The sequence below is a fragment of the Nestor notabilis genome, unplaced genomic scaffold (assembly GCF_000696875.1).
Source record: "Nestor notabilis isolate BGI_N333 unplaced genomic scaffold, ASM69687v1 scaffold19738, whole genome shotgun sequence".
In the NCBI taxonomy this organism is placed as follows: Eukaryota; Metazoa; Chordata; class Aves; order Psittaciformes; family Psittacidae; genus Nestor; species Nestor notabilis.
Window position 1 is genome coordinate 1 of NW_009938970.1, and position 12645 is coordinate 12645.

Sequence of the window (12645 nt, forward strand, 5' to 3'; positions counted from 1 at the left end):
AAGCCATTCCCCTTGTCCTGTCCCTGCAGGCCCTTGTCCAAAGCCCCTCTTCCAGGTTTCCCGTCAGCCCCCTTTTGGTATTTCCACAACTGCCACCAAGATTCACTGGAAAGATGTGCCCCTGAACATCAGTTTGCTCACGTAACTCATGGCCAACCCCAATGAAGGGAAGGCTTAAAAGGGAGACCTGACATTTTACTGGATTAACCAGTGCAGGTCAGATAAACCAAGAGGTAACAGAAGCCTTTTTCCACGGTGGGAAGGACATTTTTCTCCTCCCTTACTACAGCAACGGCTATTTTATAAAAGGGACTAACTCTTTCCAGCTTTTTGTAAACCAGATCCTTCAATTCCCACACTTGCAGCAGTAGTACTACTGTGTGGAAAACCACCACTGTAGCTTTGGTCACCTCATAACACATCATCATAACACAACCAAACCCCATTTTTTTTTAAGGTAAAAATACATTCTTGGGTAGAAAACAGTCTCTCAGCTCTGGCCAAGCAGACTGCAGAGTGCTCCATCTCATGCAGAGCAAACTATTTCCACAAATAGCTTCCTGAAAGGTGAAGACAGAGAAAAGGAAAATAACAGCAAAAGAAGTTTCCAAACAACAGCTCCCCTCATCTCATCATGCTTTTAGCCAAGCTACTGTTTGCTACTTACACAAGAGGAGGTACGTGCACGGAGCTTCGCTCAGCCAAGCCTTGGGGTAGCAGCAAATTGCTCACACCAGACTGGAAAGAGAACACAGCCTTCAAATCATTTCCAATCTAACAGGAATCTGATGAGGAGTCTGTCACAGGGTAAACAATATTATAGCAGACCCAGAGACCAACTTCATCACACCTTAAAAGAAGAAGCTCTACGTACTTTTGGACGTTCAGCTTGGGGTTTAAATAAGTTTGGTAAGAACTGGCTTTATTCACAATTTGACAATAGTTATCCTCTTCACAATCACAAAGTGCTGGGTTTGCAGCACTGACAAGTCTTTCAATTCTGCATTTTCCTAGTTTTCACCTGGAGGTAAAAAAGAACACTTGAAATCCAGCACTAGCTGGTACTGCTGCACCTGGATGTGCATCAGAAACACAAGTCAAGACATTTCCTGTTATTTTGACCATAGGGACGGAAACCAGGAGAAGTCAGAGGTGGATATGGGCTTGGAAATGAGCTAGCCCCTGTCCCTGCCAGTGGAACTCTGAGAACAAACCACACTCCATAGCTGCTCTGGCCACTCCCGTTACAATCAGCTAAATAACCCTTCAAAACCATATTGGCTGGGGGCAGAGGTTGGTTTTGGGTGCTGTATTCTGAGCCATGAAGTTAATTCCCAGTCAATCTTTCTTCCTTGCCTGCTCGGAGCCTTTGCTAAGCACAGGTAGTCTGCTCCAACATCAGCATCTTTGGCATTTGGGTCTTCCCAATACACAGTGCTCAGAAGGGATCACAAGACTTTGGAGTATATTTTTTCCTTTACAGCAAGGCTGACACCACCTCACTTTAGCTCTTTGGAAGACAAGAGCAGATCCAAACCAGCAGAGTAAGGTGGGGAAAGGCCAAGATGCTCTCATGAAGTAGGCAGTGGGGAATATCTCTGCCACTGCTTGGCACGGGGCTCCCTTTTACACCAGGAATTATCCTCTCCCTGCAGGAAGCTAGTCTCCCTTCAAGGGACAGCAGAGGGAATCTCCACAGAAGATTCACTATGGAAAGAATTCAAGCCTGGACTGATTTAACAGGACTGAGTTGGTTTGCTTGGGCCAATTCATGAGGAGTCAAACACAACTAGAGGCTCCTTTCAGTTAATTTCTCACACCAAAACCCCCAGACCTGTAAAGTACCAAGCAGCAGAGATACAGTGGGGTGTGCTTGTTCTCCATCACCAGGGGCAGGGAGGCGAGTCAGGACGGCGTTACCTTCCTCAGCAGCACTCACAGAACTAGAAGGGTTCACAGTACTCTCTGTCCCTGCCCTTGGTCAGGGCCAGCACGGACAAGTCCTAAAGCAGCCCTGTGTCCCCACAGCGAGTGAATTCCTCAGGGCAGCAGCTGTTCCCTCTAACACAGATTAAAATGGTCTTCCCATGAAGAACCCAGCACCTGTGTCATGCGGACACCGAACACAATCTCTCAAAGAAGTCTGCTCTCTTGTGCTCTAGTGCCTGCAGGAAGCTCTGGATTCTCTCCTCCCTCATGGCGGTGCATTTCTGCAACAGCGTCCATCGGCGCCGAGAGTCTCCGTGGGACACAACCCCCTCCTGCTGCAGCTTCTTTGCCACATAAGCCTGATCCCTTTCCATCTGTTGTCTCCTCCTTTCCTCCATGTAGGAGTCTCTGGCCTTCTAGAGTGAAAAGCAGTAGAGTGTTAGCACTTTAGCAGGCCTTTTAGCTCATCTGTGGTCAAACAGCATAGGTCATGGAAGAAACAGCCTCTGCTTGAGCCATCAAGCTGCAGGTTAAATGAAGGGTGGCTCCGCACGTGCCTCCTCCTGCTTGAGTGGTTATAAAGAGATACAGGGATATGCTTCTGGACCTTCTCCCCAAGAGCCAAGTCCGCTCACAGCATTAGCTCCTAGGTTAAATAGTTAAAGGTCATACAGACTGTGAAGAAACCCTCAGATACTGGAATCTGAGAGGAACAGCATACAAGAGGACTTTCAAACCATGGACGTGCACACAATCTATCCTCACCAGTGTCATTGCAGAATCTTTGATTCTATTCACATGGCAGCTGAAAGGGGTTAGAGGATTCAGAACAATCATTTATGGGACAATTCTTTGAGCAGATGACCAGGTATTGAGCTAAATCAGCTTCAGCAAAGCATGAATAGGCTCAGTATTGCCAAACACCTGCGATCTAACAATGTCCTGGCTCCAGACACAGCAGGATGGGCAGAAGAAAAGTAGAGGCAGTAGCTATCCTTGCCCACCCTTCAACGATCTGAGGTATTTTTGCAGAGCATCACTTTGGGATTTCTTCTTATTGCACATTTCATAACCTGCAGCCTCCAACAGCAAATACACATCTGCAGGCAGGAATATTCAGCCTCCAGTTTTAGCAAAACAAGAACAGAACTGGTCACTGTGACATAACCCGACACACACACACTGGGGAGTGCTGGCCTTTCAAACAAGCAAGAAGAAAGAATTATTCTAATGAAAGCCTGACTCACTCTTCCCCACACTTTCCCCGTGCCCCAGTCTACGCTGTGGCACTGTAAATTAGCTTTTGTTGTGCTGGGAACAAGAGTAGAAATATCCCTAGCTACAGAAAGCCCACTGAATTGATAGCACTCCACTGCTGCAGCTCTGCTTAGTTGAAATGCAGAGATCATCAGCCTGTTCCACCCCTGAACAGAGTGAAATTCTGCCTGTTCACCAGAAAGGGCTTGGCATGACCCCTTCCACAGGGCAGCTTTGCCAGCCAACATCTGGACCCTCTTCCTGGGCCCACCACACATCAGAAGTGGGTTACAGCTAATCCTGGGACTAAGTGGGGACCAGCAACCAGCCAGGAGACTCCCTTGAGCAGCAGACTAACTGGGAAATGAAGATAGCCACTAAGGGTGATGCTGTGAGTGGATGGAAGGACAGTTTTTGTCAATACCTCCAAATCAAGGTTGGGTTTGGGTTTTTTTAGGTACCTTGTTAAACCTTCCATCCAGCTGCCTATCCACACTGTAACTGTCTGCAGTGTCCTCAACACAGCAGCACTCTCCCAAAGCAGACATAGCTACTGCTATATACTGTGGTTTCTCAGCAAATCAGCCCCTGAGCCCCACCAACCTCACAGACAAGCAACCCTTCCACCAAGGTAATTTGTTTCGAGAGCTCCAGACACTTCTGGCTTTCAAGCGTGATTTCAAGATCACCTATTTAAATGCAACCCCCCCCCAGGTCCTAAATCTGATCAAGTTTTTTTTGAGCAACATGTCCTCTCTTTTGCACAACTGGATTGCATCCCTCGAGAAAAGGGCAGCCTTATATACTGCAAAGTGGATGTTACAGCAAGAAAACTACCCAAAGAACAAAGCTGGACAATAAGAAACCTTGATAATAGCATAACATGAACACACAGAGCCACAAATGAGAACGAAGAAAAGACGAGACAAGCTGAGAACAGAAGCAGCATTTGTTACCCATCAGAAATGAGCACTAGGAGCAAAGGCAGAACAGTGACCTTACTGTTCAATACTGTTCAAGACAGAGGCCAAGCTGATGCCAATGACAAACACTACTGCCTTTTTTGCTTTTCATGCAGAAGGTGAATTGTCATTAGTTGCACTAATACAATGAGTCGCTGGTAGGAAAAGGGCAGAAACAGGAATTAGAGAGGTTAAGGACGTGGAGTATTTGGATGCTTCCAGACTGACCGGACCTGATTAAATTCACCCATAACCACAGCTGTCTGCAATCTTTGACAGCTCTCACAGGTAAGCAAGGTCCCTGCAGGTAGAAAAGGGCAAAATAATGCCTGCCTCTAAAAAGAGAGGTCCCAAATAATTAAGGAACACACACACACTGGGCAACCAGATACAGCGGAGGTAAGAGTCACCACACTGAGTTCCTTCTCCTGCCAGTCACTGTTGTCTTGGTGCTACCAGCTGCTTCGCCCCCCCCCCCCATTTCCCCATCAGGAGCTCCAGCTCCCAAACTTGTTTTACTTAAAAATAACCAGATTATTAAATCACTACTAAGTTGGCCAGATTTATCTGCACCAGGTCAGGGAGAGCTCACGACAACAGATCTAAGAGGAGAAGAACAGTGACAGCAAGCAACAGGAACAACCTCAAGTAGGCACATCTGGAGCCACCAGAAAGAGGACAATTGTCTACAGTCTCACAATGCAGGCAGCCTCACTTCAGGTCCCAGAAAGGAAACTCTAAATCCACTTGTTACAAGCCTAGAAGCAATAGAGTTGGAGGAATAACAGGTAGATACTCCCTGCTCATTCCACAGTGAACTCAGCAGTCTTTGCTCAAACCACTGCTGAAGTGGTTTGAGTTGAACTGGCTGATTTTATCCTGTAGCAAATGAGGTGTGCTTCCCTATTCTGTCCTGTCAGCTGAGGAGTGCAGACAGATACTTCCAGCTGGTGGAATGAGCAATGAGTAATAGAGACAGTGATGACTTCAGATATTTTAGGTATTCTTCAAAAGAGAGGAGTCTGGCCACATGCTAAGATACAAAGAGCCACACAGGTACAGGAGACGCCACGCATCCAACATTACCTGCTACTGAAACAAGATTAACCAACCACACTGAATGAACAGTCCCTCTGTGCCCACCTGACACACTCTCACCTGATCTTCAGCACGTTGCTGTGCAGGTAACATGTGTTGAGCTTCTATCCCTCTCCAGCTCCCTTACCTGTAAAGCACTGTAGTTCATCTGGAACCGAAGTATAGCCTCACACAAGTTCCAAAAGGAATATTCTGGCCACAAGACTGACTGAAACACCAGGCATGAATGGGATGTCTGCAGAAAGCAAGATCACCAATCATTTAGTCACCTAGCAAGGGAAAAGTCATCAAGATACAGCTCTGTTGGTCAAACTATGCCAGATCTCCCATAAAGATTTTACCTAAGCTGTGTTATCAGATTCTACTTCAAATTAAATAAATACTGGCCAGGAAAGTTTGAAATTACACCATGTAGAATCTTTCTAATTAGTTTTAAATGCTGCGGCACCAGTCATCCATTCCTGCAAAGATACCAGCAGAATTCTTTCTAATGCTGTGTTGGTCTTCAGAGATGTATTTTATAAGCTTAAGCATCACAGACTTATAACAAAACTAAAATAGCAACACTGGACCAGCAGAAGCTGAGTTAAAGGAGTAACAGATGAACTGAGGATCAGGACACGACATTTAATCAAATGACATCTTGTGATGTTCCTTACTGCCCACTCATGGCATTTAAACTGCTTAATGAACCCAAGAGGTGCAGTGAATTGATTCTAATGCTGCATGATTCAAGTTTCCAAATTAAAAACCTATTTCTGCCATCAGGTTCCTCAAAGTTTCAGGTAAACGTGTTCCTATGACCATTACTACAAAATCTAACACCTAAATGGACCCTGCATGACTCTTAAAATTGTGATGCTTCAGAAAGTTACTGTCAATTCTATACAATCACCACCATAAAGACATTTTCCCTAGCATCAGAGAATCATCTGGAAAGCACAATTTCCTCCTAGTTTGGGGCCATCAGGACACACACAATTGGTAATGAAGGGAAATTTGCACTAATGCTCTCATGTATGAGCTGGCAAAGCAGGAGCACAAGCACACATTCTCCTCTGCTGCTCCTGCTGTAATCCATGGCACGGGCAAGAGCACAGGTCCTCCAAAACCACAGGGAGGAGAGGGAAGTGCCTTGGAAGGCAACCACAACTCAGGCCAGACAACTTCTGTGAACCTGCCAATTAAATAACTTGGAATAAGAACATTTGATGTGGTTGCTTAAAGGCAATTGGGTTTTGGCTGTGTACATGTGAAACAAAACATTAGCTTTAAGTAAAGCAGCTCAACTCGAATGTTCTGCAAAGTCTGAGTTACAAACAAGTCAATGTGGCCTAGCTAAGGAGAGAGAAATGGAAGCAGCTTTGGATACTCTAAGTGCAAATACATGAACTTTAGGTGCATTAAGAACTTACTAGGTTTAAGCTCAGCAGCCTAGTCCTGCTGATTTGACTATGGCATCCTTAGAACCCATCTTCTGGGGTCTTGTTTCAGTATGAAAGTCAAATAAGCTTCTGAAGTTGTGACAAGTCAAGCATGTACCTCACATGCATGTTACAGGGTTACACGTCCAGCTGGCGTGTGACAAACAGCTCTCCCAGGAATCTAGAAATCTTCCTCGTCCCAGGAAACACGTTGCCAGGTTAAGTTAAAGCCAGGAATTTACTAACAAATGAGGAATTACCTAAACGTGTGGAGCAAAGGACGAGCAATTCATGATTTCCTTGGCTGCTGTCAGCTAGACTAATTTGTGAGTTCCTATTGTTTTCAGGATGATACAGTGTCAGACTCATGCTGCAAGGTATTTTAGGCAATCATAGAACTGCAAGAAACAGGTTCCTCAGAGATGCCCCAGCACTCGGTTCATCCAAGAAGTTACCTAACCCCTGGCAGAGAGAGTTTAAGAGCCCTCATGTCAGCTCATGCCTGAAGTCAGCAGAACACTCTGACATAAAGATGGAACATGTCAAGAAGAAAACAAAGACTTTACCTGCCAGAGCAGGAAATCACTCAGCCGAACCTCTCCAGAGGTTCGAATCAGGAGGTCTGGGTCAGGGGAGTTGCTGGTGTACAGACACTTATCAAGCAACGATTCAGACACGTCACTAAGAGAGACAGAGGCATCTTATTGAGATCACTTGCCTGACTCGACAGAGGTGGCACTACTAAATCAGAATTACTGAGGGGTTTGGGTTTTTTATAAACACAGGACTGCAGATTAAAACTGGGTGGTGGAGTGGGACCACAGCCTGTCATCAACTTGCTTCTGACAGACAATGCTGTCTGTTCCACAGGCTATTTCAAACATTCTTTCAGGCCCTAAAGCATCCCTCCCCCCGTGCTCTTGTGGTGGAACCAGACTGTGAGGACTTCCATCTGGAGCAGAGAGCACAACACTAACTACTCCATCTCCTCCAGGGTGGAGGAACAGTTCAGTATTCATGATTCACCTGTTGTTTGACCTCATAGCTAAGACTGCCAGCCAAGCAGCCAATTGTTGTGGCATAAAGTCTGCCTTCACATTTAAACTAGCTTAAGACACAGACCTAATTTCTCTTCTGTCTTGGTTGTATATCCATCACCATGGTAACTGCCATAATAAAAACCAAACATTGCATCGTAGCTTTAAGTCATTTGTTCCAGTCATACTGGTTTAATGATATCTATATAAAAGGCACTTGGCTTTTGAGAGGTTAGTAACAAAGCGTAGGTGAGAAGAGAGGCAGTTTTTAATCTATGAAACCTCTCAGAGAAAGACAAGAGTTACCTGGGCTCGAGCAGTCCTTGTTCCACTCCCCATGCCATCTCCCTGACAGCATTGCTGATTTCATGTCTCGATGTGTATGCAAAGCAAACATTTAGAAAGCACCTGAAAAGAGGAGAAAGATGTGAAAGACTAACCCCAGGAAGGTCTGGTAGATGACAGAGGGAATATCTACATCAGTTACATGTGCTTGTAAGACAAAGCTAATAAAAAGGTGCGGCATCTCTGCCAAGTCTTGACCTTCAAGTAGAAGATGTGAGGTATCAGCTACTTCAAGCTCTGTGTTACTTACTTGTTGTAGTTCCTTGTTGCCAGCACAGCTTGCGCAATCAGCTCCTGAATATCCAAGGGCAGAAGTGGCAGGTCCCCGAGGACACGGATGCACACACCATGTTTCTTCAAGTTCTCCCTACACCCAACAACAAGAGTGAGGACTACAGAAAACAGATCAGTTCTCTACTGCACAAGCACCAGATCTGCCTTGTGTAACATCAACCAGGTGAAGACAGGAAGCAGTAGGCATAGCTCAGCAAAATTCAGAATTAGAAAAAGGCAAAATGACCGCATGTTTTTCAGGCGTTGAAGCTGGCTTAGATTTGATCATCCCAAACTGTTCCATAAAGAGAGAGTGATCACTCCCCATATGAGTTCCTGAGGTACAAATCTAACCAAAGGACTAGAAAATGATCACAGAGTAGGCACTCCTACCTGAAGTTATGAAAATCCATACGGAAAACTCAGAATACAACCATAGACTCTTGGCATCTCTAACTAATCAAAAATTAAGATGACTAATGGTCACCCACAGAGCGGCACAGCTACCTTTTGCTGCAAGGAAAGATTAATATATCAGTGAGGGTGGTGGAGTGAACATCAGAGAAGACAAGGAATCATCCATGCCTGCTATAGCAATATTCTGAGCAGGCAGAACATCCTGTGGGATCTTATGGCTTCCTGCTGCTGTCTGTCTGCTGCTACAAACTCCCTGATGAAGGGCTGCATTGGGTAGAAAGTTGGGAAATGGCCTCTTTCAATCGCAAAGTATTGCAGTGCTCAGATAGCCCTGATCTTCCCAACTCCTACCAGCACACCCAAGCTATCCTCTCCCTCCTTTTCTTCCAGCTGTGCTCCCTCACTGCCTTTCAAATTTACTTTGACCAGATAAAGACCCCTTCTGTGCACCAGTCAGGCATGGGGAAATCAACACATCCAGCGATCTACCGGGCAACACAGCACTGTAACACCCCTCCTTGCTCACCCAGACCTCTACTACCTTCATCTACACACCATACACGAGCTAGTTCTCCAACAAGTCACTTAACACACAGTGTGCCCATACGTAGGAGTCTCAGGTCACCACAACTCAAGTTGCTGAGCTCAACTCTGATCTGCCAAGAATACTGTGACAGAGTTTAAGACAAGGCTTTGAGACTTCATGAAAACAAGGCACAGAGCATCTAGTGCTAAGCAGGCATTCCTATTTGTGCTGCGCTTACTCAAAAGCTGTATTGTCCCAACTGCTTGCACGCGATTGTGCAGTGAGCCATGGGATACAGACATAGGATGCAGTGCGCACGGGGACTGTGCCCACACAGGAGCTGTATATCCCATCCGGGTAGGCAGAGCCCCTCAACCCAAACTGCAGATGGAGAATGGTTTCCTTCGTTTAATCCATTTTCACAACTTGTAACATCCCTGTAAACACCTCCTAATCATGTTCTGCTTTAGTTCCACCCTGTAGGATACAGACATGAGAAGACTCTTACTGTTCTTCTAGTAGGCGGCTAAATTTCTGCCTTGCCAAATCCATTAGTCCATCCACCTCCTCCTTGGAGCGTTTAAAGTTCTCGATACTAAAGGCATAAACAGTGACCTCCCGAATGCCAAGGTTTAAACACCACCGCAGTGTCTGCAAGAAGACAAAACAGAGTGAAAAATAGAAGCCAGATGAGCAGACTCAGACAATCAGGTCAGCAAAACCCAGCTTCTCCACTGCTACAACCTTCCTGTTATTTTCCACTATGCTAAGATTGGATTATAAGAAAGAACCACAAAGAGCTGACAATAAAACCCACTTGATGAGAATTTCAGATTCATTTTAAAGAACAGGAGGAAAACAGCACTTCTGAGGATGAGAATCCATAACAGATATGGGACTAATCCAGTCAGGGGAAAGCACCTCTTGTAGATAATGCGACGAATTATTTAATACCATACCTTTCAAAATCTTTTCAAAGAAATTCAGCTTGTTTCACAGAATTAAAAGCCTCAAGATCTGCAAGGTGGGTATTTTAATCGAGTGTAAAACAGAGCAGGAAAGAAATAGCTGATGAGAATGACTCTGCAAGACAGCAGAGAGAGAGGAGGTGAAGCTGGGAACCCTGATGACTAACATCAGCTCCAAGCACAGCCGTGATTCCAGTGAGGAAAGGGAACACAACACACTAGTAAACATGGCTCAAGCTTTCAACACACAACTCAAAGGCAGTAAATGTCCTCCCACCTGCGCCAACTTATCGAAGCCTTGCGAGTGTCCCTGCTGCCTCTCCACGTGGCATTTGCGGGCGTAACGGCGGTTGCCATCCATGATGAAGGCCACATGCTTGGGCATTGGACCTGCCTGGAAAACAAGCAGAAACTCAGCAGAGCAGAAAACAAACAGCCCAGCTGGCATCTTGCACCACAGGGAGTTTAGCGCCACCATTGCTGGCAGCACTGCCTGGTTGTAGGATTGCAGTGTTACCTCCTAGATTCAAGTCTGGAGCTGGAAGGAGCACAATGCTAATGACCCCTTTGCTAACCCCGGTTTAGGCTCCCTATAAAGCATGTTGGTATTGACATCTGCCTAAACTGAACAGCAGCTTGGCCCTCCCTATTTCTGTCATGTGACAGAGAGCTGTCGTAAGCAGCAGTGCCACAGCTACCTCTCTGCAGCCATGGGAGGGTGCACGCAGAATTATGCTGCTGCTATTGCAAGTATTTTTTATTTCAGAGTGCAAGGGCATTTTCACAGGCACAATTAACTGCAGAGAAAACAAAAGAAGTCATAAGACCTTCTCCCAGTTCAGATGAGCATTCTTTTCCATCAGGTCTGCACAGACCCTTTCACAAGGACACTGTCACCAGTCTCAAGCCTCTGCTGAGCAAAAGAATTTTCCTGGAAGTGGTGAGTTGTTATTCCAATAAAGAGAAACTCCGTTTCATTTCTTAGGACTCAAAATCCCACCATCTTGCTTCTCTCCCTTCTCTTCCCGTGCCCTGCCTTCATCAGCAAGGGCACACACCATGGAAGCCTGGAAGTGTAAGCTCATTATTGGCAAGCACTGCCTACAGCCTTGCTCATTTGCAATGAGAAGCTTAAGTAATCTCCTGTCCCCAAATGCTTAGGGATGTACATCCAGTGCCACCACCAACACACACCCTTGCTAGAACACTGCCCTTCTAGAGCAGAGCAGCCACAGAGGCAGTTCCACTCTGCACCCTGAGCAACCTGCCAGTCCCTTACCACAGGTAACCAAATTAATTCCTTACCTTAATGATGTTGGCACAAAATCTCTCTATGATGGTCAGCTCGCCCTCTCTGATCCACGACATGTTTTACCAAGAGCTCCTTTGTTTTTTCAATGGGAAGATGAAAATAAAGGGGTTAGAGATACAGAAGAGTCTGAGCCCAAAGCAACACTACTAATCATCACCCTGGAAAAATAAGCTCTGAGTAGCTGCTTCGGAGCCCTTTCTATCATGTGTGCAAGTACTTTGATAAGCAGAGAATGGGAGAGCTCAGAAATGAGCTCTGGAATTTTCCAGCTGTGTGTAAGCAAAGGGGATTCTTTGGATTCTTTTTAATTTGGTAGCAAGAAGAAAATCCACATACTGCATGTTCCAGCCGAGCGACAGACCCACAGTTTGGGCAACCACCAGGAACGTCACAGGGTGGCAGCAGCACAAATTGACCTTCACTGCTTTTGTGTTGGAGTTGCTGGAAATCCTTCAGATGATGCAACCCTCTACATCACCAACTGCCCTGCACTTGTGTCACGACTGACACTGCTTTTCCTTCACAAATAGAGGACTTTAAGCTCCAAACCTGTAAAAATACTGGGCTTTTTACCACATTATCTGCACATCAAATACCAAGATTTGGTTTGAGCTCACAAATCTGCTGAACTTCCAAATTAACCTTCAATTCCCTCAGCTGGGAACCCTGAGAATGGGGGCAAAGCAGCTTTGAAGAGAGAGCTGTGGGGGCAACAGTCCGGATCCAGCCACCTGGTACCCATCTAAGGACCAAAGCAGATCCAAATTACACTGATTGCATTAGTTTTCCTCGGGGGCTCCTCCCTCAGGAAGCAATGTTTAGCCACAGACGCGGCCACAAAACATTAAGGCAATGAACTGCTGTACCTCGGGCTCTGTTACTAAAGCTCTGAACGTCCCCCGTGACCAAGTCGGGCTGAAAACACCTCTTCCACGTGCCATTTCACACCGTCACCTTAAACAACAACCTTCACACAGGAGCCCCTTGCCTGCAAACCGGGACAGCGCACCGCGGAGACACGACTCGCTCCCGCCCAGCCCGTGGGCGCAGGACCTTCACGCCGCTCTCCCTACCGGCGGCCTGCTGCGAGCAGGGGC

General features: G+C 46.1%; 1 protein-coding gene across 4 annotated transcripts; it reads right to left on the minus strand.

Moving 5' to 3' along the window:
* Positions 1-2024: 2024 nt before the first annotated feature.
* On the minus strand, positions 2025-11648 carry DHDDS (dehydrodolichyl diphosphate synthase). Of its 4 annotated transcripts, XM_010019625.1 has the most exons (9): positions 11542-11648; positions 10514-10630; positions 9777-9919; positions 8303-8419; positions 8014-8115; positions 7237-7351; positions 5374-5481; positions 5235-5237; positions 2109-2345 (listed from the first exon to the last, which is right to left on the minus strand). In XM_010019625.1, exons 1-9 carry the CDS (start codon positions 11602-11604, stop codon positions 2109-2111), a joined length of 1005 nt encoding a protein of 334 aa, XP_010017927.1. In that variant the 5' UTR covers positions 11605-11648. The 4 variants fall into 4 exon arrangements, with proteins under 4 accessions (XP_010017928.1, XP_010017930.1, XP_010017927.1 ...); XM_010019626.1 differs by lacking the exon at positions 5235-5237 and having other exon boundaries at positions 2025-2345; XM_010019628.1 differs by lacking the exons at positions 5235-5237; positions 8303-8419 and having other exon boundaries at positions 2025-2345; positions 11542-11620.
* Between the last annotated feature and the right edge of the window lie 997 nt (positions 11649-12645).